Source organism: Mytilus galloprovincialis, chromosome 2, assembly GCF_965363235.1.
Source record: "Mytilus galloprovincialis chromosome 2, xbMytGall1.hap1.1, whole genome shotgun sequence".
NCBI classification, from domain to species: Eukaryota; Metazoa; Mollusca; class Bivalvia; order Mytilida; family Mytilidae; genus Mytilus; species Mytilus galloprovincialis.
In genome coordinates, this window is record NC_134839.1 from 67,052,584 (window position 1) to 67,076,681 (window position 24,098).

General features: G+C 32.8%; 1 protein-coding gene across 3 annotated transcripts in view; it reads left to right on the plus strand.

The window, feature by feature from the left end:
* The window catches only part of LOC143064172 (double-stranded RNA-specific editase 1-like), a 48,788-nt gene extending 32,458 nt beyond the window's left edge, over positions 1 to 16,330 (plus strand). For all 3 annotated transcript variants that reach the window (XM_076236813.1, XM_076236815.1, XM_076236814.1), the window contains 3 exons: positions 365 to 1,198; positions 2,152 to 2,823; positions 14,957 to 16,330. In XM_076236813.1, the coding sequence (XP_076092928.1) occupies positions 365 to 1,198; positions 2,152 to 2,823; positions 14,957 to 15,477 (2,027 nt within the window). In that variant the 3' untranslated portion in view covers positions 15,478 to 16,330. The remainder of the gene's footprint in view (positions 1 to 364; positions 1,199 to 2,151; positions 2,824 to 14,956) is intronic.
* Positions 16,331 to 24,098: the final 7,768 nt, after the last annotated feature.

Sequence of the window (24,098 nt, forward strand, 5' to 3'; positions counted from 1 at the left end):
ACTTGATAGCCTTAAAAAAGTTCCCTAATTTCAGCATGATGTTAGTGGATACTGTTATGTTAGATTTTTTTTTCAGCACACGATTCATCAATTTGATTGTTACTTCTTTCCAAAATTTGTTTGATGTTTTACACTAGTTTATACACACTTTCATATACGGAAACTGTTGCTTTGTAGTCTCTTTTTTACAGATGTAAGGGTCGACAAAGTGCAAGAAAATGGAACTTTCTAAAGATAGTACCAAGTTCCAAAAGATTATGAAGTTTACTTCAAATTGAATTATGTTCAAGGATGATTTTAGTGATGAAGCCATTAATCAAATTAAAATCAGTAATAGTAATTGTTATTCTTCTATATTTTATAGATGTTTGTAAAGAAACTGAAGTAGAAAAAGAAGAAGTCAAGGAAGAAGAAGAAAAAGAAGGAGAAAAGGGAGAAGAAGAAATAGGAGAAGAGGACACTGAAAAACAAACGACAATGTTAGGAAAACGTACACATTCTGATGGGGCAGTTGTATCCCCTGTGGGCAAGAAAAAACGAAAAGCAAATGGCCCTGCACCTCCAAAAAATGCCCTAATGCAACTGAATGAACTAAAACCCGGACTTGAATTTAAATTTGTGTCTCAAACTGGACTTGTTCATGCACCTATATTTACTATGTCTGTAGAAGTTAATGGAATGGCTTATGAAGGAGCTAGTACAACTAAGAAAGCAGCAAAATTAATAGCTGCAGAAAAAGCTTTGAAATCATTTGTGCAATTTCCTAATGCATCTGATGCCCATAAAGTGTTAGGACCACAAATTCAGGGGACTGACTTCACATCTGATGTATCTATTGACCCACAAGATACAGTGTTCTTCAATAACTTTGAACAAGCAAATAATCAAAATGGCACACCTGTAGCAACAGTTCCTGTGAGTACAAATGGAGCTCTCAATGCCATTACTAAAAAATCAACAGTTCCAATCAACCCTGATGGTAAAAATCCTGTCATGATATTGAATGAATTACGACCAGGACTTAAGTATGAGTTTGTTAATGAACATGGTGAAAGTCATTCTAAAATGTTTACAATGAAAGTGGAAGTTGACAAGGAAGTTTTTGAAGGAACTGCACGAAACAAGAGAATAGCCAAAGCACGAGCAGCTGCTGCAGCTCTATTTAAAATTTATAAAATTGACACTTGTCAAGCACCAGGTATAAATTATATAATTAGTATCAAGATGGTCAATTTGATGTCTGTCCTCATTTGAGTGGTGAGCACTAAATTGTACATATGTAGAATTTAACATATTTAAAAGTGGTGAGCACTGAATTGTACATATAAAGCTGTGAGCACTAAATTGAACATATAAAGTGGTGAGCACTAAATTGTACAAATAAAGCTGTGAGCACCTAAATTGAACATATAAAATATTGAACATATAAAGTGGTGAGCACTAAATTGAACAGATAAAGTGGTGAGCACTAAATTGTACAAATAAAGCTGTGAGCACTAAATTGTACAAATAAAGCTGTGAGCACTAAATTGTACAAATAAAGTGGTGAGCACCTAAATTGAACATATAAAATATTGAACATATAAAGTGGTGAGCACTAAATTGAACAGATCTGTACTGTCAAAAAATTGAGAATACTAACAAAGTACAACAATTTTTAGCCACAAGCTAATAACTTTGATGTTTTCTTTTTTTTTAAATAAAATGTTTAGAAAAAATGCCAGTGAATTAGAAACCTGAGCACTTTATCCCTTTATCGGTATTATTGCCCTGAAAATCTGGAACTTCCCTTTCTTGATTGGATTGCAACTTATAGATCTATGGAAGATATAGTTCAGGAGAAGAAACCATTGATTATTTGGTCTAAATTTAAGGCTACTAATTACACTGAAAATAGATTTTTTTTTTAGAGTTGATTTTGGGATGATATCCCACTTTACACAGACATGTCAATAAAATAAGCAATCATAGAACATGTTTTTTTTTCTTTTTTCAAACATATTTACCAGAATGGTTTCTCTCAATAAATGTGCAGTTTAGGTGGCATCAGTTGGCAGTGCCATCTTTTTTACTTGTTTTGTCCTTATTAGGTTAAAAATCATATATAACTTTTAAGATGATCCTTAATAAGAATATCTAATTTGATTTCAGACATGCAGCCGGTTCAAAGAGAGGATGGTTCAGCAGAAATATCACACGAACTTGCCAATACTGTATCAAAACTTGTATTGCTAAAATTCAGTGATCTGACAAATAGTTTTACAACTCAGTATGCTAAACGTAAAGTATTAGCTGGTGTTGTCATGACGAGGGATGGTGATCCTGATTCAACACAAGTTATTTGTGTAACGACAGGGACTAAATGTATAAATGGTGAATTCATAAGTGAAAAGGGACAATCAGTGAATGATTGCCATGCTGAAATTCTAGCAAGGCGTTCTTTGCTAAACTTTTTATACTTTGAATTAGCAAAGTATTTATCACCAATTCAAGGTAATTTAGATACATCCGTGTTTGACAAGAGAGAGAATGGAGGATTCAGACTTAAAGAAGGAATCAAATTTCATTTATACATCAGCACGGCTCCTTGCGGTGATTCTAGAATTTTTTCACCACATGAGGCTAAAACAGGAGAGGAAGATCCTCATCCAAACAGAAAGGCAAGAGGACAATTGAGGACAAAAATAGAATCAGGGGAGGGCACCATTCCTGTAAAGCCGTCAGGTGTCACACAAACTTGGGATGGAATTTTACAGGGAGAAAGATTGTTGACAATGTCATGTAGTGATAAAGTAGCAAGGTGGAATGTATTAGGAGTACAAGGTTGGTTTTATCGGTAGAGTTCTTCAAAGCTAGAGTTCAATAAAGTTTTTTTAAAATATTTGGTTGTCAAAGAAATAACTTCTAACGATGATAAGCAAATGATGTAGAAGTTTAAACAACTATAGGTCACCATACAGCCTTCAATAATGAGTAAGACAAATACCACAAAGTAAGCTATATTTGTCTATCTTAATTTGTCTCGACATGCAATATATGGAGTAAATGATGTCTTGTGTTATAGGGCATTCTGCTCTATTATCCAGACAGTTATGTTAAAAATGTTTCATTTGTTAAAATTCAGCATTGTCAGATTTTGAAGTAGGAAGGGAATTTGGGCCCTTTCCTCCATAATGACGCCTTTTGACGCCACCCCCTTTACTCCATAATGACGCCTTTTGACGCCTGTGTAGTACCTCAGTTGAAACGCTATGTCTCCAAAATGTCTGCATCAGACTTAAAAAAAATTGTATCCAATATGAAAAGGAGATTCGTGAGAATATCTGACTTGAATTTCATTGATGAAATATTAGTTTTCACAATGCATTAACACTTTAAACCTCATGATTTTTTTTTACTGAAAAAAATCCTATGCGAATCAAGTATTTAAAAAAAAATATCCATGGAGTAAAGGGTTAATGTCAACTTTAGGGGTTACAATTCAGTGACATGCTGCATTGCTTTATGACTTCCTGTATTTAAAAAAGAAGCATCATTCTGGTATATGAATTTCTAAATTATTTTTTTGGTTCCTCTACCGGTTACTGTATATTCATTATTATTCATTGGATACCAATTATTTGTGGATTATGCAGTATTTTGAAAAACCACGAAATTAAATATCCACGAATATGCAAGTCTTCATCAATCCACGAAAATTGGTACCCACGAAAATAAATGAATAGATATAGGAAGATGTGGTGGGAGTGCCATTAATATAATTTTATATACTACTTTTACTAAAATAGACTATTTGTGACTTTGTATACCTGATTCATCCTTTGTATTTAAAACAATTAGTCAGATGCCATTGAAAACACAACCTTGATAATATGAAATATTTTCTTCAGGATAAAAGTTTATTCTAAATAACCTCTATTGTTGCCATTCTGATTGTTTAAAATTGATTTTCTCCTTATGCCATGTAAATGTGTTGTGAATTTTGCAAGCTTAAAGGTAAGAGTGTTTAATTAAAGATGATATTACCCAATTATTAGATTTCCATATGACTGGAATAAAATGTTGATTACAGATAAAATGAAAACAATTTCCAGATAATAACAATACATAACTCATATTTCTATTGCTAAAAACATGATTACAGTTTCTGTTTTTCTCCAGCTGGAAACTTTGATTTAGGCTTTATATTACTCCAGCTGAAGATCTCTGAATGATTGTCAATGAATACTTTTTTTGATAAATGATACTGATATAAGGTTTAATGCCTTGTACAGAGTTCCAAGTAAGGTCATAGCTGGTTTTTATACGACCACAAAAATTGAAAAATTTTTGGTCGTATATTGGTATCACTTTGGTGTCGTCGTCGTCCGTAGTCGGTGTTGTTGTCGGCGTCCGAAGACTTTTGGTTTTCGCACTATAACTTTAGTATAAGTGAATAGAAATCTATGAAATTTAAACACAAGGTTTATGACCATAAAAGGAAGGTTGGGATTGATTTTGGAAGTTTTGGTCCCAACAGTTTGGGAATTAGGGGCCAAATAAGCATTTTCTTGGTTTTTCGCACTTTAACTTTAGTTTAAGTAAATAGAAATCTATGAAATTTTGACACAAGGTTTATGACCACTAAAGGAAGGTTGGGATCGATTTTTGTAGTTTTGGTCCCAGCAGTTTAGGAATTAGGGGCCACAAAAGGGCCCAAATATGCATTATTCTTGGTTTTTCGCACATTAACTTTAGTATAAGTTAATAGAAATCAATGAAATTTAAATACAAGGTTTATGAACACAAAAGGAAGATTGGTATTGATTTTGGGAGTTGAGGTTCCAACAGTTTAGGAATAAGGGGCCAAAAAAGGGTCCCAAATAGGCATTTTTCTTGGTTTTCGCACCATAATATAACTTAAGTGTAAGTAAATAGAAATCTATGAAATTTACACACAAGGTTTATGACCATAAAAGGAAGGTTGGGATTGATTTTGGGAGTTTTGGTCCCAACAGTTTAGGAATAAGGGGCCCAAAGGGCCAAAATTAAACTTTGTTTGAATTCATCAAAAATTGAATAATTGGGGTTCTTTGTTATGCCGTATCTAACTGTGTATGTAGATTCTCAACTTTTGGTCCCATTTTCAAATTGATCTATATTACAGTGACTTGACTGATAGTGTTGCTATCCAACAATTGCAATTCATTCAAAATTTTGACCAAATTGCAATTTGTTTTATTAAACCAAATTGTTCAACTGGTCAGAAATTTGAACAAATTGTTCAGTCAAAATGTGAAAGTGCAAGGTGATAAAATAAATCATACTTACAATCCTATAAGACTTTAACTCCACTGTGTTGATGTTATTTTTAAATTAGTTTATCAATCTGTATAGGTATATATAGCTATTACCATACTAAAGGTGAACTGTTTTATTTGTAATTGCTATAAAAATGTCCAAACTAAGCTTTTATATAGTTTTTCTTTCAAAATGTATTCTATATTCATAAGAATCACACAGTATATGAATAAAAACATCATATTCAGTAAAATAATTTGTAAAATTGCAATATATTTGTAGGAAGGGGAGATAATCTTTTTTGGTTTCAAAAAGTCTTTATTCAAAAGAATAGTATTTTAGGTTATTTTCCCAAGGAAACTTATCAATAGCATATTGTTATTTCACATATAGTTTACTGAATATATGATGTATTATTTTAAATGATATATGATTCTTATAAAATATAAAATCCTTTTCGAAAGAAAAACTATATAAAAGCTTAGTTTGGACATTTTTATAGCAATTCAAAATAAAATAGTTGACCTTTAGTATGGTAATGGCTATAATATAACATATATGATATAATATATCAATACAGTGGAGTTAAAGGCTTATAGGATTGTAAGTATATTTTATTTTATCACCTTGCACTTTCACATTTTGACTGAACAATTTGTTCAAATTTTTGACCAGCTGAACAATTTGGATTAATAAAACAAATTGCAATTTGGTCAAAATTTTGAATGAGTTGCAATTGGTATAATTATATTATATCATATATGTTATATTATAGCCATTACCATACTAAAGGTCAACTATTTTATTTTGAATTGCTATAAAAATGTCCAAACTAAGCTTTTATATAGTTTTTCTTTCGAAAAGGATTTTATATTTATAAGAATCATATATCATTTAAAATAATACATCATATATTCAGTAAACTATATGTGAAATAACAATATGCTATTGATAAGTTTCCTTGGGAAAATAACCTAAAATACTATTCTTTTGAATAAAGACTTTTTGAAACCAAAAAAGATTATCTCCCCTTCCTACAAATATATTGCAATTTTACAAATTATTTTACTGAATATGATGTTTTTATTCATATACTGTGTGATTCTTATGAATATAGAATACATTTTGAAAGAAAAACTATATAAAAGCTTAGTTTGGACATTTTTATAGCAATTACAAATAAAACAGTTCACCTTTAGTATGGTAATAGCTATATATAACTATACAGATTGATAAACTAATTTAAAAATAACATCAACACAGTGGAGTTAAAGTCTTATAGGATTGTAAGTATGATTTATTTTATCACCATGCACTTTCACATTTTGACTGAACAATTTGTTCAAATTTCTGACCAGTTGAACAATTTGGTTTAATAAAACAAATTGCAATTTGGTCAAAATTTTGAATGAATTGCAATTGTTGGATAGCAACACTATCAGTCAAGTCACTGTAAGGTCCAAAGGATCCAAAATTAAACTAAGTTTGATTTTAACAAAAATTGAATTCCTGGGGTTCTTTGATATGCTGAATCTAAACATGTACTTAGAGTTTTGATTATTGGCCCAGTTTTCAAGTTGGTCCAAATTGGGGTCCAAAATTAAACTTTGTTTGATTTCAACAAAAATTGAATTCTTGGGGTTTTTTGATATGCTGAATCTAAACATGTACTTAGATTTTTTATTATTGGCCCAGTTTTCAAGTTGGTCCAAATCTTTGGGGTTCTTTGATATGCTGAATCTAAACATGTACTTATAATTTTTATTATGGGCCCAGTTTTTAAGTTGGTTCAAATCTTGGTCCAAAATTAAACTTTTGTTTGATATCAACAAAAATTTAATCTTTGGGGTTCTTTGATATGCTGAATCTAAACCTGTATTTAGATTTTTGATTATAGGCCCAGTTTTCAAGTTGGTCCAAATTGTGGTCCAAAATTAAACTTTGTTTGATTTCAACAAAAATTGTATATATGGGGTTCTTTGATATATGCTTAATCTAACCATGTATTTAGATTTTTGATGTTTGGGCCCAGTTATCAGATTGGTCCACATTGAGGTCTAAAGGGTCCAAAATTGAACTTTATTTGGTTTCATCAAAAATTGAATTCTTGGGGTTCTTTGATATGCTGAATCTAACTATGTATTTAGATTTTTAACAGGATTTTTGTGACAAAAATGTCGGTTATTGATTTGGGGATGTACGGCGGGCGGCCGGGCGGTCGGTCGGGCGGGCGGACGGGCGGCAATCAAATGTTGTCCGTGCATTAACTCATTATCCGTTCAACCAAAGCTTTTCAAATTATAATATGTTATTACTGACAACTATACGAAGGTCAAGTTCAATAATGGCGATTTTGACTTTTACCGTTCAGGAGTTATGGTTCTTGAAAGATTGAAAAATGGAGTTTCCAGTCGTGTCCGTGCATTTACGCATGAACTGGTCTACCAAAGCTTCCCAAATTTTAATATGTTGTTACTAATGACAGAATGGAGGTCAAGTTCAATAATGACGAATTTGACTTTTACCGTTCAGGAGTTATGGTTCTTGAAAGATTGAAAAATGGAGTTTCCAGTCGTGTCCGTGCATTTATGCATGAACTGTTCTACCAAAGCTTCTGAAATTTTAATATGTTGTTACTGATGACAAAATAGAGGTCAAGTTCAATAATGACGATTTTGACTTTTACCGTTCAGGAGTTATGGTTCTTGAAAGATTGAAAAATGGTGTTTCCCGTCGTGTCCGTGCATTTTCTCATGAACCATTCAACCAAAGCTTTTGAAATTTTAATATGTTGTTACTGATGACAAAATAGAGGTCAAGTTCAATAATGTCGATTTTGACTTTTACCGTTCAGGAGTTATGGTTCTTGAAAGATCGTAAAATGGCGTTTCCATTCACGTTGTTGCATTTACTCATGAACCATTCAATCTAAGCTTTTCAAATTTTAATTTTAATATGTTGATACTGATGACAAAATGGAGGTCAAATTTGATATTGACGATTTTTACTTTCACCATTCATCAGTAATGGTTCTTGTGATATTGCCAGGACACAAATAAATGTTAATAAATCCGGTTTGCTGTCGTTGTGACAGCCTCTTGTTAATATTGGACTGTTGAGTTTGACCAGTTTTTATCCTGCTCACACTATGTTATTTAAGTCTTTGAATATCAAGAAAAGTACTGATAGTTTTGTACTTGCACTTACAGCCAATTGCATCGAGTGTGAAGGCAAAGGTAATATATTTGGTTAGCTTGCTTGCTAGCTGATCTGTGAAGTCATTATTAGGTTAGGTAAACTACCCTCTTTTAAGAGAAGACTAGTCCTACAGTCTACAGATAACCAATTTATCTGTCTGTAGGACTAGGCTACTTTGTAAGGAGGGTAGTGTACCTTGCCTAATAATGACTTCACGGTTCAGCTACCAAGCAAGCTAACCAAAGATACTACTTTGCCTACACACTCAATGCAATTGGCTGTAACATAATTTGTGGTTTCCATCTATGTTCCTCTTCCCTATTAATTTACAATGCCTGTACAGTAATTGTTGGATTTATGGCTCTAACTGTTGCTATATATTATTGATTGATAGCCCAAGAGACTTGTAATTAAGATTTACAGATATCTCTGTACAATACAATTATCCACTATTAACTTTCCTTCCAACACTTATTTTTGTTGTTTACACATCGAAGAATTTACATATAGATACAGTAGATATGACTGAAAAGAAAGATAGATCGAAAGATTGCTTTAATCATGTTTGATTAAATGTGGTGATTTCACTCAAATCATCAACATACCCTGGTGGCCTAGTTGTCTTACCAGTTCATCTACAGTAATTACTAGCCTGTCAACACTGACTGAGGCTGTGAGTTTGAACCCCCATGTGGCAGGTGCATTGTACTCTGATCTTAATTGAAATAGATTGTCTGTTTTGCTTCCATTTAAAAAGTTGGTAGTTCTCTAAAAAAGTTCTCTGGTTTCTTTAACAAATAAAAGCTGGCTGCATTGAATAATTGATATAGCATAATACTGCAAATGGCATTAAGCATAAAAATTGGTTTAACTGCACTATAAAACTTAGTGCCAATTCAGGCTATCTGAACCATCTTCTTGTTTTGTTATTTTGTCTTTGCTTGCACCTTTTTAGAAGAAGACCAGTGTTGGAGGGTGGTGTCTCTTATAAAGGCCAATATTTGGTGATTCCACTTATTCTGTTTATGTTTTATAAAGTAACTTTAATCCCATATAAACTATATAAGACATTTGTATTTGATTTTTTGTCTGTGAGAATTAACTGAAACTAATGAAACAAATGGAAGAAATTGATATGCAAATTTTCACTTTTAATCAAACCAGCATATCTGCTTAAAAATCATCCTCTTGCAAACAATACCTACTGAACCAGTTTAACCAGTTAAATCCAATACATTAAAGGTTCTATACATGGGGTGCAACCAGAGTATATGAAGGAATTATGGCGTAGTTTTTCTCAATAGATTGTACAGTGCCAGCTAAATCTTATGAAAAAAGACTGAGAACTATTAAAAGGTTAGATTAGATTAAGCAGACCCTCCCCCCACACACACCCCACCCGATCTTTTAATGAAATTATGAAGAAATTAATGTCTTTTGCAGTAGAAGTGATGTGTTTTTATTGAGTGCCACCTTATGTTTATCTTCATTTTGTTAAATAATTACATGACGTCAAAGACTCTCTAATCTCATAAATCTTTATGTCCATGGAGCTCAAGATAACCTTAATAGTCATTATCCAGATCACTACAATAGTTAAATCCTCTTCCGATCATTTGATCATACAGTTTATGTGTTAATAGCTCCTGCCTTAAATGGATTGTTATGCACATTTTATTGATGCTGTTGTTGAAAGTCTTCTAGGAAATTGTATTAAGAAATGTCACGTTACTTCAGTTGGTTCTTGTTGTGATTGATACATTGGGTCAATTTTCTATTCTAAATTAATTTCTCCTTTAGGAAAATAGTGTTTAATGTATTTTTAAGATTATAAGAATTACTACCTAAGTTGTGAGTGCATGTCATTAATTTTTCAATAATTTGACACTCTCACTTGGTTTGTTTTTATTAAGGAAATAAGAAGAAAGGCTTGAGTATTGTAGTATTATTGCTTTTAATAATGATTGTTACATTATACAATAAAATGCTTTGCTGAGCGCAGCCTAATACGACTGCAGAGGTTGCACCCTGAACAGTTGGGCCAAATTTGGACACAATATTCAAGCTTGATACTGTCTGAATTTGGATTGTTATCAAATTTTTGACATAATATAGGTTTCTGACACAAATATCAAGATCTTACATATTTATTGCGCAATACTGTGCAATTAAAGATTTCCTCTTGAAACTTTATAAAAATTTTGAAAAAAAAGTTGAATCCCTTTTAAGAATTGGAACTCCCCAAAATTTTTTGAATCCCACCTTGGAGCAATTACCCAACACTTTATCCCTGCCTTTCCTTTGCAATTTTGAAGCAATTGAACTGCTTATACACAAGTTATTATCCTGAAGGTAGAAAAATGCTTCTTTTGGGCCCCTTATTCCTAAACCTTTGGGACTATCATCCTCAAAATCAATCCCAACCTTCCTTTTGTGGTATTGAACCTTCTTATTAAATTTCAAAGAGATCAATTTGCGTAAACTAAAGTTATTGTCTGGAAACCAATGTGCCTTTGGACAATGCAGACGGCTATGACATTGACCATTATACGATCCAAAATTTTTTTTTGTGGTCGTATAAAACTACCTAATTTATATTTCATTGATATGAGCATTTAGTTTTGAATTTGCATGCATGTCACTGCAGCATACAATTGTATATGACTTTCTAGATCAATGAAATTCCAGTGATGTCCCAAACCAGTTTAAACAAGTTTTTCTCTTATTTTTTTAATGGTATGAGGAAAAAAACGAGTTAAAAGTATGTAAATGTAGCATTGATGATCAGTCAGTTGTCATGTACATCTCACTGTTAGCATTTTAAGTGGAACAACAGACAAATTGTAGAACTCAGCAACTCTTCCAACATTACAATAGTGAAGATGATTAAGGCATCATTCAATGTCAAACCCACTAGAGAGAAAAAAACAATCCTTTAGACATTTATTTATCACAACATGTCATGGAGTGTTGAAGATTGTAAATGATTATCAGTACCACTGTTCTGCCAGGTTTTTTGTATAACTCTTAATTTCCATTGTATCTTGTCATCATCTAACACAAGTTCTCCTTTACAAAATGAACTACATTTATTGGAAAAATATTTTTATAAGAGATCTTGAAAAAATAGCAATATATATCTTTATAGATATTGGCAATTTTTGAAATAATATCTTTTTGTCGAGCCTTCGACTTTAGTCGAAAAAGCGAGACTAAGCGATCCTACATTCCGTCGTCGTCGGCGTCGGCGGCGGCGGCGGCGTCCACAAATATTCACTCTGTGGTTAAAGTTTTTGAAATTTTAATAACTTTCTTAAACTATACTGAATTTCTACCAAAACTTGGACAGAAGCTTGTTTATGATCATAAGAAAGTATCCAGAAGTAAATTTTGTAAAAATAAAATTCCATTTTTTCCGTATTTTACTTATAAATGGACTTAGTTTTTCTGCGAGGAAACATTACATTCACTCTGTGGTTAAAGTTTTTAAAATTTTAATAACTTTCATAAACTATCCTTGATTTGTACCAAACTTGGACAGAAGCTTGTTTATGATCATAAGATAGTATCAAGAAGAAAATTTTGTAAAAATAAATTTCCACTTTTCCGTATTTTACTTATAAATGGACTTAGTTTTTCTGCAAGGAAACATTACATTCACTCTGTGGTTAAAGTTTTTAAAATTTTAATAACTTTCATAAACTATCCTTGATTTGTACCAAACTTGGACAGAAGCTTGTTTATGATCATAAGATAGTATCAAGAAGAACATTTTGTAAAAATAAATTTCCACTTCCGTATTTTACTTGTAAATGGACTTAGTTTTTTTGCCAGAAACAAAACATTCACTCTGTGGTTTAAGTTTTTAAAATTTTTATAATGTTCTTAAACTATCCTGGATTTCTACCAAACTTAGACAAAAGCTTGTTTCTGATCATAAGATCTTATTCAGAAGTAAATTTTGTAAAAAAAAAATTAACTTTTTCCGTATTTTACTTATAAATGGACATAGTTTTTCTTCCAGTTAACATTACATACAGTCTGCAGTTAAAGTTTATAAAACATTTATTAGATTCATAAACTATCCTAGATTTTTTACCAAACTTGGAAGCTTCTTTCAATCAAAGAACAGTATTGAGAGGGAAAGTTTTATTGATGTTTTTCCTCATTTTTGTTGAGTCTGCGATTAACAGCAAAAGTAGGCGAGACACTGGGTTCCGTGGAACCCTTACGAATTTTTTTATAGGACTATATATACTGGCATCTTTTGAAATGATATTGTTTTTCATTGGACCATATATATTCTGGCAATTTTTAAAATAATATATCTTTCCATTGGACCATATATACAGGAATCTTTTGAAATAATATACAATTATGGCCCGTTGAAAAGGTGAATATCCAAAATTGTCAACATGAGAAGATTATTTCATTGAGGGCGCAGCCCGAAGTGAAATAACTTTAAAGGGTTGACAATTTTGGATATTCATTGTTTCATTTTACCAAACTAAAAGTGGAAAGGCCTTTCGAACACTTACTATATTCTTTGGACTTTACATAACAAACACAAGCTGAAAATACCTTTGACGGCTTTGTGTTCTAAAATTTCTCGAATGTACAACAAAGGCATGAAAGGTAGAATCTTTTTGTGAAATATTGATGGCCCTTAAAAGGACCGTTTATAAGAGACATCATTGGCTGTTGGCACTCTTTTCATGTCCAATGCCTTATTTCATCTTCTCTCGCTGGGCTTCCAGTCTAACATGAATGCTGCCATTTTGTTTATTTACGTCTGTGATATCATTCCCATGGGAGATAACCCAAGTAAAAATCAACAAACTCAAAAGGTTATTCACCAGTAAATAATAGTGTTAATCATCCCTACTTGCAATTGAATGAAAAACAACTGAATTATTCCATGTCACGTGATAACGTTTCACCCAATAAAATTGTTTAAAATACATGTAAGGTATAATAATATTGTTTTTTCATTGGACCATTTATATACTGGCAACTTTTGAATATGGTAATATTTTTTTTCATGGGACCAGTTGTACTGGAAACTTTTGATATAATATCTTTGTTCATGGGACCATATACATGTAAGCTTGCAGCTTTGAGATAATTTAAATCATACCAAAAGCTGTCAATTGTATAACTGTCATTTCAATGTGATCTAAGCTGTCCATAATCAGAGCATATTTATACCTACATCATGCACAGTCAAACAGAAAGCCGACAGTAAAGAGTTTTTTGATGATTTGCAGATAGAATAATAAATATGATAATCTTTATCAAGAAGAAATAAAAATTCTTAAGCACAGGTTTATCTTATCATCTTATTCTGTCCTACACATTATAGGAGCTACTTTAATTAGAAAATACAAAATAAGACTAAAAAATTCTAAGCATTATCTAAATATTCAAGCACACCTTTAACCAGAATATTTTCTAAATCAAGATATTTTCTGAATAGATGACAGTTCTTTAATAGTAGTTTAAAGTATGCTATCATCCTTAGATCCATGATAAATATGTTGTTGTAACATCACTTGATGTCAAGTATTTACATGTGATGCTATAGTAACATATGCATGAAAAAGATTAGTTGCAAGGGTAAGATGTTTTGTTGCAGTTATATTGTCCACAAAGGTGATAGAAACATATGTTGATGTTATTTTACAAGCAAGTGTTATGTTGTTTTGTTGTATCTTACGTCTAATCTGAGAATGTCTTTCTATAGATAATGTCTCTACTTGTTATTATTGGAGAAAAACAATTATCTTTCTGTTCATGTTGTCTTTGATGGTTTACTGCCACTGTGACAACTCATAATTTACATTTTTCATATGGAGTTATGTATGTGGGAACATAAACATAAAACTGGTTCAAAAACTTCAAACATTAAAACTTGTGTTCATAATTAGCCAATCATTCTTTTTGTGTGTGTTTGTATCAATTAGCATTGAAGTCTCTAAAATATCAAAACTGGTTGAAATTGTCAAATGATGCTGTTTTGTACTGTGTTTTCTGTTTCATTTCATAAAACAGACTAGTCCTGTAAATCTTGGTGTAAATTAAGATCCTGTAAAAAAAATACTGTGAACTTATTTTTGTTTTTAAGTAGAACAAATAAGATGAATATAAATTTGTCATGAATATGTTAAACTTGTATCTTGAATCCCTCATTTAAATACACCAAGAAAATTTGAAAATTGCTGAATAAAATTCGACAAAGTTGGCTAGAAAGAGACGAATGCAAAATAATGATTCAGCTAAAACAGTACTTTGAAGAAAGTAGGAAAGAATTGTTACAAAAAAAGGTTAATCGACTTTGTAAGTATTGTGATTCATAAAACAAGGGTTAAGCTAAAAAAATATTCTAGGGACAATTATTGGTGCTCTGATTGAGATAGAAATCATTATACAGAGTTTGTTTATATATGTTAATGAAATAAAATTATATATATACTTTCAGGTGCTTTGCTAAGTCATTTCACTGAGCCAGTATATTATGACAGCATCATATTAGGCCACTTATATCATGCAGAACATTTGTCACGTGCTGTATTTGGTCGACTTAGTGGTATCAAAGATATACCAACTCCATACAAACTCAACCAACCGTTTCTAAGTGGAATCCGAAATCCTGAAAGTAGAATGCCAGGTAAAGCACCAAGTTTTGCAGTCAATTGGTGTTTATCGAATCCTACCTTAGAGGTCATTAATACTACAACTGGGAAAACAGAGCAAGGTGGAATCTCAAGACTATGTAAACAAAGTTTGTTTAATCAGTTCTCAAAACTGTGTGGTAATATTCCCTCCATAGTCAGTAAATCCGAGTCTAGTGAACCACAATTGTACTCAGAGGCTAAAGGAAGAGTTATGGACTACCAGCTTGCAAAGGAGGAACTTTATAATACATTCCAAAGAGCTGGGTATGGTGTATGGGTGAAAAAGCCGCTAGAACAGGACATGTTTCCATTAGTACAACAATAATCATACATTTTTCATGTTTTTACAGTCATTTTATCACTCCATAGTCTCCATTACATTATCTTTTGTTGTTATTGTTTTTTAATCATCTTTTTTATAAAAGCTCAGACTTACTCCATGCATGTTTATGATTTGTGTCAAGTTTCCTCTTTGACTTAAGAGTTTTGAGTCTATCTTTGGTATCAAAATCAGCTACTTTTTAAACAATTATTCTAGAATGCTTTATTGAACATGTTCCAAATTTTAACACAGTGTTAGCTTTTAATGAGAACTAGATAACTATCTGGTTTTTTTTATGTTTTTAGATAAGTAATTTCAGAGTTGTGGGCTAAAATCCTCAAAAAATAGGATGCTCACATATGATTCATGATATAAAGTATGCTTTCAGGAAAATGAAGCTACAAAATTGTTTTGATGGTTTTTAGATTAATTGTGAAAATTTTATTTATGAAAAATAAGGCAATTTTTCATGTTGTAGGATATTTTGAGTTTACTTTCAACAAATGAAATCACATATGATTATTTGAGAATGATGCAACATTAAAAATAAGCTTGCTTTTGAAATAAAAGATTTTAAGATTAATCATTCCAGAGTTTTGGGACTTACATCATTAAACATAAGACATATTTTCAAATGCAAGTATGCTTTCTTAACGAGCTTTTACACACTGTTTTATTCTTTCAATAACATGCAATAAATCTGCAAAAAATAGCTTCTGGCATAGACTTTGATAATTTACTAAAAATTACCATTATTTTGGCTCTGATTTAAGCCTTCTAGTAGATTTATTGAGCTGATATTTTGTTTGTTATTGGAATTGACTCAACCTTTGAATAAATACTTGAAATCCTTGTACTCAACATGTTTATTTGAACTCCCAGAACTATACATTTGAAATTTAGGGCTGATAGGGGCATATGTGTTGTACCAACAAATGTAATTAATATTAAAATAGGAGATGTGGTAAGATTGCCAATGAGACATCTCTCCACAAGAGACCAAATGACACAGAAACTAACAGCTAAACGTCAAGTCCCTGACTCACTGTATGGCTTTCAACAATAAGCAAAGCTCTTACTGCATAGTCAACTATTATTCAGCACGTTTTAGTGAATTTAGGATTAATATGTAATAAGTTTCCTATTTGCATCCCTAGTTTAGTTGGTATGCTGTACTTTACTAAGTCAACAACTATTTCTGTCAGGCTATTCCCATTTAGCTGATTTTCATTCAGAGTATTAATTTAATGAGTTTTAGATTAAGGGTTTTTGTATCAGTTCCCTTCTTTTCAGAGAATTCAGGTCCTTGGAAATTTTTTGAAATGGTAATAAAATAGACATTTTCTTCATTTATCTTGTAGATATTGAGTATTTAATTTAAATTAATGTCGAAGTGAATAATATAAATTAGCCAATCAAGCTTGTGTTTGTTTTTAATTGAATTAATTTTTGCATAATTACCAAGTCTTGCCATCTTTCACTGGAATTTATACTATGATTGATTGATTGTCAGTTGCTTAATGACCAGTGGCTTATATTTCATGTATGCTTAAGGAAGTTTGCTGCTCAGTTTCAAAATAAATAGCTTTCCGTAACACTAGTATATTTTGGTAGGAGATTAATTGAGGTATCAAAAAAGCAAAAAAAAATATAGGGGTCTATGTGCTTGTTTTTTAGATATTAGCCATTGGAATTTTAGCTGGAAAATGTTCTCTCTTGATTTTTCATAGCTTTATCATTGACCAGTTAAAGTTCTCAAAAACTATTAAAAAATAAATAAAATTTAATATGACTTTTACAAATGGCTTATAATTATAAATGTAAAAGATTTATAAAAAGAAAAATGGGGGTCCATGGGCAAATTTTTTTAAGGCATTCAAATTGATAAAACCAGAGGATTTCGAAAATCTGACAAAAATTCCAAAACATGACGAGCAAACATCTTTAAGACAGTTTATACCATGAAGATTCAAAATTTATGTTTGCGATAAACTTTTGTTTACACAGAACTTAACAAAGGTATAAGTAGATGCGAAGCTGTGGTATCACCTCAATAAATGTAAGCATTTAAGTTACCAAAAAGGTCCCTCTTATGCATTTATTGTGTTGTACCAAAATAGTTAATGATAAGGTTTCCTAGATGAATATCTAGTCCAATTGGTATGCTATACTTCCAGAATCCAATAGTTTTTTTCATCAGGCTGTTTATCTCTGTTATTCACTTATCTGAAAATGATTTGAAATTGATTCTTTATATATTTTAGAATTGTGATTATATATAGTTTTTGTGCTTCCTGCTAATCTGATAAGTCAAGCCATATAAATGAAATGTTCAGTTTGTTCTTAAGTTGTACTGTTACACCACTGTCCCGTGTTACATGTAGGGGAGGTTTGAGTGCTCACAAACAAGTTAACCATGTCACTTTTTTTAATGTACAGTCTCAAGTCCATAGCCTCTAAACCAATGATTGTCATTGTTTGCTGACTGTCATAATTGTTTTTTATTGATGGTAAAAAGTAAAATCACAAAATTACTGAACTCTGAGGAAAGTCTATAATCAAATGGCAAAATCAAAAGATCAAACAAATCAAACGAATTGATGACAACTGTCATATTTCTGACTTGGTACTTGTATTTTCTTATGTAGAAAATGGTGGATTAAACCTGGTTTTATAACTAGCTAAACCTCTCACTTTTATGACAGTCGTTAAAAGGAGTGGTGAAAGATACCAGAGGGAAGTCAAACTCATAAAATGGCTAAAAAGTAAGACAAACAGACAATAGTACAAAAGACACAACATAGAAAACTAAAGACCAAGCAACACGCACACTACCAAAATCTGGGGGTGATATCAGGTGCTCCGGAAGGGTAAGCAGATCCTGCTCCACACGTGGCACCCGTCGTGTTGCTCATGTTATTACAAACCCGGTAAATAGTATAATTCGGTAGGTCACATTCTGGGTGAAAAGGGAATGTGGATTGTAGTTGCGACATAAGGAACATATCCGATATCATCTGTGAAACGGTTATTCTATAACGGTTAACCAACTAATGTTGGCGTCCACAGGCTCTTGTCTCAGAATATTTTCCTATATACCTTAATGTTGATATATTAAGGTATATAAGTATCTGAGACAAGTGCCTGTGACAGCGTCCGTAAAATTTACGTATAAATGTCCAAAAATATGGGTAAAGCAGTCAAGGGTATGTTATTATCTTAATCACTTTTAAATCAAACAGATTTATAAACAAACATTTACCATGAAACAATAACACAATGACGGTTTGTACAAGTACAGAGCCACGCGTCATATTTATGTTAAGCTGGGGTCACACATTCACGATTTTTACTGCCGTCCTTGACGACCATTCCCGATTAAAATTTGTCTAAAATCTGATCAAGATCCTGTGAATCGTGGATGGAAATTCAAACTTTAATTTAAATTAAAAAAAATAAAATTTTAATCACGACAACAATCAGATATTGTTCAGGAAGCGTCGATATTCAACAGTTTCCAAGCGAATTTATCTCGATTATCCCGTTCGCAATCCGATTTGTATCTTTCGCCTGATAAAATTCGACCGAGTCTGTCACGACTGCGTCTCGATTCTACCGAATGTAATCCGACAGAGATCAGACAGTGACCAGACAGTGAACCGACGCTGACGGAAGTTATCCGTTCGAAAACAGTCGGCATACTCGGGATGATCAGGTACTGTCGGAACGTAATCCTATCACGGTCCGCTCTAGCGCATTGCAAACGGCTTTGTCTGGTCTCAGTCGTATTGTATTCTCAAATTGTCGGGACTCTGACGTGGGTATCATTGACGAATTTCGTATTAATAACGGGACTGTTCCGTAATGGTTTCGGCAAAAACGGTCCGCAATCAACAAGATCTGGATGCAATGTGGACTCAATCGGCAGAAAACAGCAATGAAAAATTTCTCCAGATCATTCCCGTTTCACAGGACACCGTCAAGTATACACAGAACATTGTTAGGATTTTGATCCGATACAGCAGAATCTGTCACGACATAGGCACGATTGTAATCCGACTAGACATAATCGGCTGAGTTTCCCCGAATGTTACGGGACGCACCTAACTGTCGGGGTGATTCGCCGAACTATTCGGATCCCTCCCGACCCGTAGGAATTTGTTACGAACTTAAACGTCTGCTCAGACACCGGTGTCGTTTTACAAAGTATAAGTAGTTGCTGCATGCATTTGAATACCAAATAATTTGAGAAATGTATATAGTTATCAAAAGTACCAGGATTATAATTTTATATGCCAGACGCGCGTTTCGTCTACATAAGACTCATCAGTGACGCTCAGATCAAAATAGTTAAAAAGCCAAATAAATACAAAGTTGAAGAGCATTGAGGACCCAAATCCCATATGCAGGTGAAGTTAGTATTTTGCTACTAAGGTGGGGAAAATTGAAAATTTCAAAATAGGAATCGTCTCGTTTGTCTTCGTTTCTGGTACTGAGATGACCGTATAAGTCAAGTTCGAGATATAAGTCTAAACATAAGACGGAGGAAGCCGTGTTTGTTGTTTGTTTAATTTCTAGTTCTGGTGGGATATATTAATGGTACCCAATCAGAAAGTTTGTATTGTTAATGGAAAGAACATCATCAATAAATTTGAATGTCTAGCTTCTTTGATCTTCTTGTTTTTGATTAGTGTCTGAAGGAACTCCGATTCATATGAAAATAGGAAAATAGTCGGCAAGAAGATGCGCACAGTTTGGTTCCCTAAGTAGAAGCATATATCAAGCATTAGTTTTCTTATTTGAATTGAATTAGATTTAGCAATCTATAGACTTATGTAAGGTATATGATTTTGGGTAAAGATAGCATGAAATGCCTTCAAAACCCTACAGTACTGACTGGATATCAAAATCTTCCAAAGTTTATCACTACCTCTGAGATACACAAAATATAGTGCATTGATTATAACATTTTATACATCTCATCCATGAATATTTCCAGAAACAATTTATATGCTCTGATAATCAAGTCACGAAATGATGTTATACTTGACAAGTAAATTTCATAATTTGCAAGGTGCAGAAATCTTGTATCTGTTCTAAGATATCGATGATGCACGGTCATTGTTAAAGTCATCTTTCAAAATTATAGTAGTTTTCCATTGTCCAGAATAGTTGTTGGATCAACTTTAAACAATGCAATATTTAATTTTACTTCCCACTGATAAATTAAAGCAATCTTTACCCTTCAGTGTTTACAAGCACTTTGAATGATCATTGTTGAAGACCCTAAGGTGGCGTGTAGTTATTTGATTCTACATCGTTTGGTCACTGCCTGTTGGATGGTTGTCTCATTTTGCAATTTTACCATGTCTCCTTATTTTGATATAAAATGTAAGAATCAACTGGATTCCCAACCATTACAATAGCTATAAGAAGATGTGGTATTAGTGCCAATGAGACAACTGAAACAAACGGTTTCTAAATAAAAGCATAGTATTGTGCTTGGTATTTCAGAAGTAAAAATGTGGAAAAGTGTTAGGTTACCTCTTCATCTCACCTTGGGAAGAAAGTCACAGAATGCCAGACAAAGGAATTACAATCTTAGTAATACTATTAGGAATAGGATAGTAATATTTGGCATATTGATCTTATTGTAAGGTCTACATGTCTGTCAAGCAGGGTTCACCTGACCTCGACCTAATTTCATAGATCAGTGATCAAGGTTAAAATTATGTGATCAAGTGTACACTTTATAATTATTCCATACACCAAATATACTTAACTCTTTTTTTTTTATAGCATCTGAGAAATAGATTAATCCTCAAAAACTAAGCACTGTTCCAATAAATCATGAAAATGGATTCAATTTCAGATGAAACCTACCAGTTAGACATAGACTCCTTACAATGATTTCATACAATAAATTTAGTTGACATACTGCTTAAAGTGTCTTCGATACATGTCTGTCTGGCAGGTTTCATATGCACTGGACCTCATTTTCATGAATCAATGGTCAATAATAGGTTTTCGTTGGTTATGTCAGTTTTATCAGCAACTATAAATAAAAAAAAATCAACTATATTTGGTATATGAAATGATTGTTAGATGTACAGTACTCCGACATAAGTATTCGTAAAACAACAATGGCGGTCACGTCACGGAAGGGTAAACAATATTTGACCGTCGTCTCCATGTCACAATCGGGATGACAATGAATCTATATATAGATGATCATGTGGAAAAACATGTGGTTGTCATGTGACACGTGCGTAATGACGTCAGAGGCGTCTGCACTTACGTTGTATCTAATGTAAACAAAATGGGTCGCAAGGGAAAAGAACTGACATCTGATCAGAAAAGTCGTCTCGCTGCATTAAATGATGATGCAGGTTACAGAAAAAGTGAAATCGTCAAATTGACAGGCATTAGACAGAGTACTGTTTACAGTTTTTTGAAGAGGTATGAGCACCGGGGTGATATAGAAAACATTCGGAGAACAGGCAGACCAAAATCCTTTCATGACCGGGACATGAGAAAACTTTCCCGTTGTGTAAAAAAACATCGCCGTAAATCTTTATCTGAAATTACTAATATTTTTAATGAGAGCATTGATCGACCTTTCTCTAAACGAACTGTTGAACGTAAATTACATTCTGATGGGTTTCACAAGCGGTCAGTAAAGAAAAAAATTCGTATCCGTGAGGTCAACAAGAAGAAACGAGTGGCATATTGCAGGGGGAATTTACATAAAACTGTTAATGCACACTGGTGTAAAGTAATCTTCAGTGATGAGTGCAAGGTAATCATTGGGCAGGATTCTCGTGTCAGTGTCTGGAGAAAGGTCGGAGAAGAGTGGCTGACAGATTGTATTTGTCCTCCATCTCAGCGCAAGTATAGTTTAATGATCTGGGGATGCATCACTTACCATGGTGTCGGAACTATTACTGTTGTTGAAGGTAACATAAATGCCTTAAAATACATTGAAATTATTGACAATAACTTGTGGCCAGTGGTTGTTCGTCATTTTGCAGATGATAACTACGTTTTTCAAGATGATAATGCCCCCGTCCATCGAGCCCGATCTGTTCAAGATTTTCGTAGGGAAAAGGGTCTAAAAAGCATGAACTGGCCAGCTCAGAGTCCCGACCTCAATATTATAGAGAATTGTTGGTGGGTATTAAAAAGGGAACTGCAAAAACGAACTCAAAACATAAATAATACCAAAGACCTGGAACGTGAAATTCGTGACATATGGGACAAATTAACTGTTACTTACCTGAAATCGTTGTATAACAGCATTCCAAGGAGGATTTTACGAGTAATGAGGAACAAAGGAAACATAACAAAGTATTGAGGTAGGATTTTTTTATTTTGTTACTTGTTAAATAGTTCCAAGTTTTTTCAGGTGCAGATTTACATTGACTGGCGGCCATTTGGTTTTTACGAATACTTATGGCGGACGGCTGTACATGTCTGTCTTGCAGGATTAATCTGACCTTAACCCTATTTTGCGGTGTTCATTGGCAAATGTTGAGATCTTGTCGTTTGATCAGTTTCTGAAGGTACTTTTTAAAGCGATAGAACCAATATATTTAGTCTATGGAATGATTGTTAGGTGCACATCTCTGTCTGACATGATTCTTCTTAGGGTCTACCAATTTAGCAAGTGACTTACACCACTGGGTCGATGCCACTGCTGGTGGACGTTTCGTCCCCGAGGGTATCACCAGCCCAGTAGTCAACACTTCGGTGTTGACATGAATATCAATAATGTGGTCATTTTTTATAAATTTCCTGTTTACAAAACTTTAAATTTCTCGAAAAACTAAGGATTTTCTTATCCCAGCCATAGATTACCTTAGCCGTATTTGGCACAACTTTTTGGAATTTTGGATCCTCAATGCTCTTCAACTTTGTACTTGTTTGGCTTTATAAATATTTTGATATAAGCGTCACTGATGAGTCTTATGTAGACGAAACGCGCGTCTGGCGTACTAAATTATAATCCTGGTACCTTTGATAACTATTTACACCACTGGGTCGATGCCACTGCTGGTGGACCTTTCGTCCCCGAGGTAATCACCAGCCCAGTAGTCAACACTTCGGTGTTGACATGAATATCAATAATGTGGTCATTTTTATAAATTTCCTGTTTACAAAACTTTAAATGTTTCGAAAAACTAAGGATTTTCTTATCCCAGGCATAGATTACCTTAGCCGTATTTGGCACAACTTTTTGGAATTTTGGATCCTCAATGCTCTTCAACTTTGTACTTGTTTGGCTTTATAAATATTTTGATATGAGCGTCACTGATGAGTCTTATGTAGACGAAACGCGCGTCTGGCGTACTAAATTATAATCCTGGTACCTTTGATAACTATTTACAGATAATATAAAGTGAAATTTTAAGAGTTATTATTTCACATTGGAACATTATTTGTTATAGCAGAACTTTTTTTGTCAATATAGGAGAGATAACTCTGCAATAACATAACATAGACATAGCTTGTAAAAAAGTAACAACAAAAAAACACATGTAAAAACTGATGTCATAGTATATGTTGTGATTCAAGAGATATTACGTATTAAATAATAATAATATTAAATAAGAAGTAATTGCTAT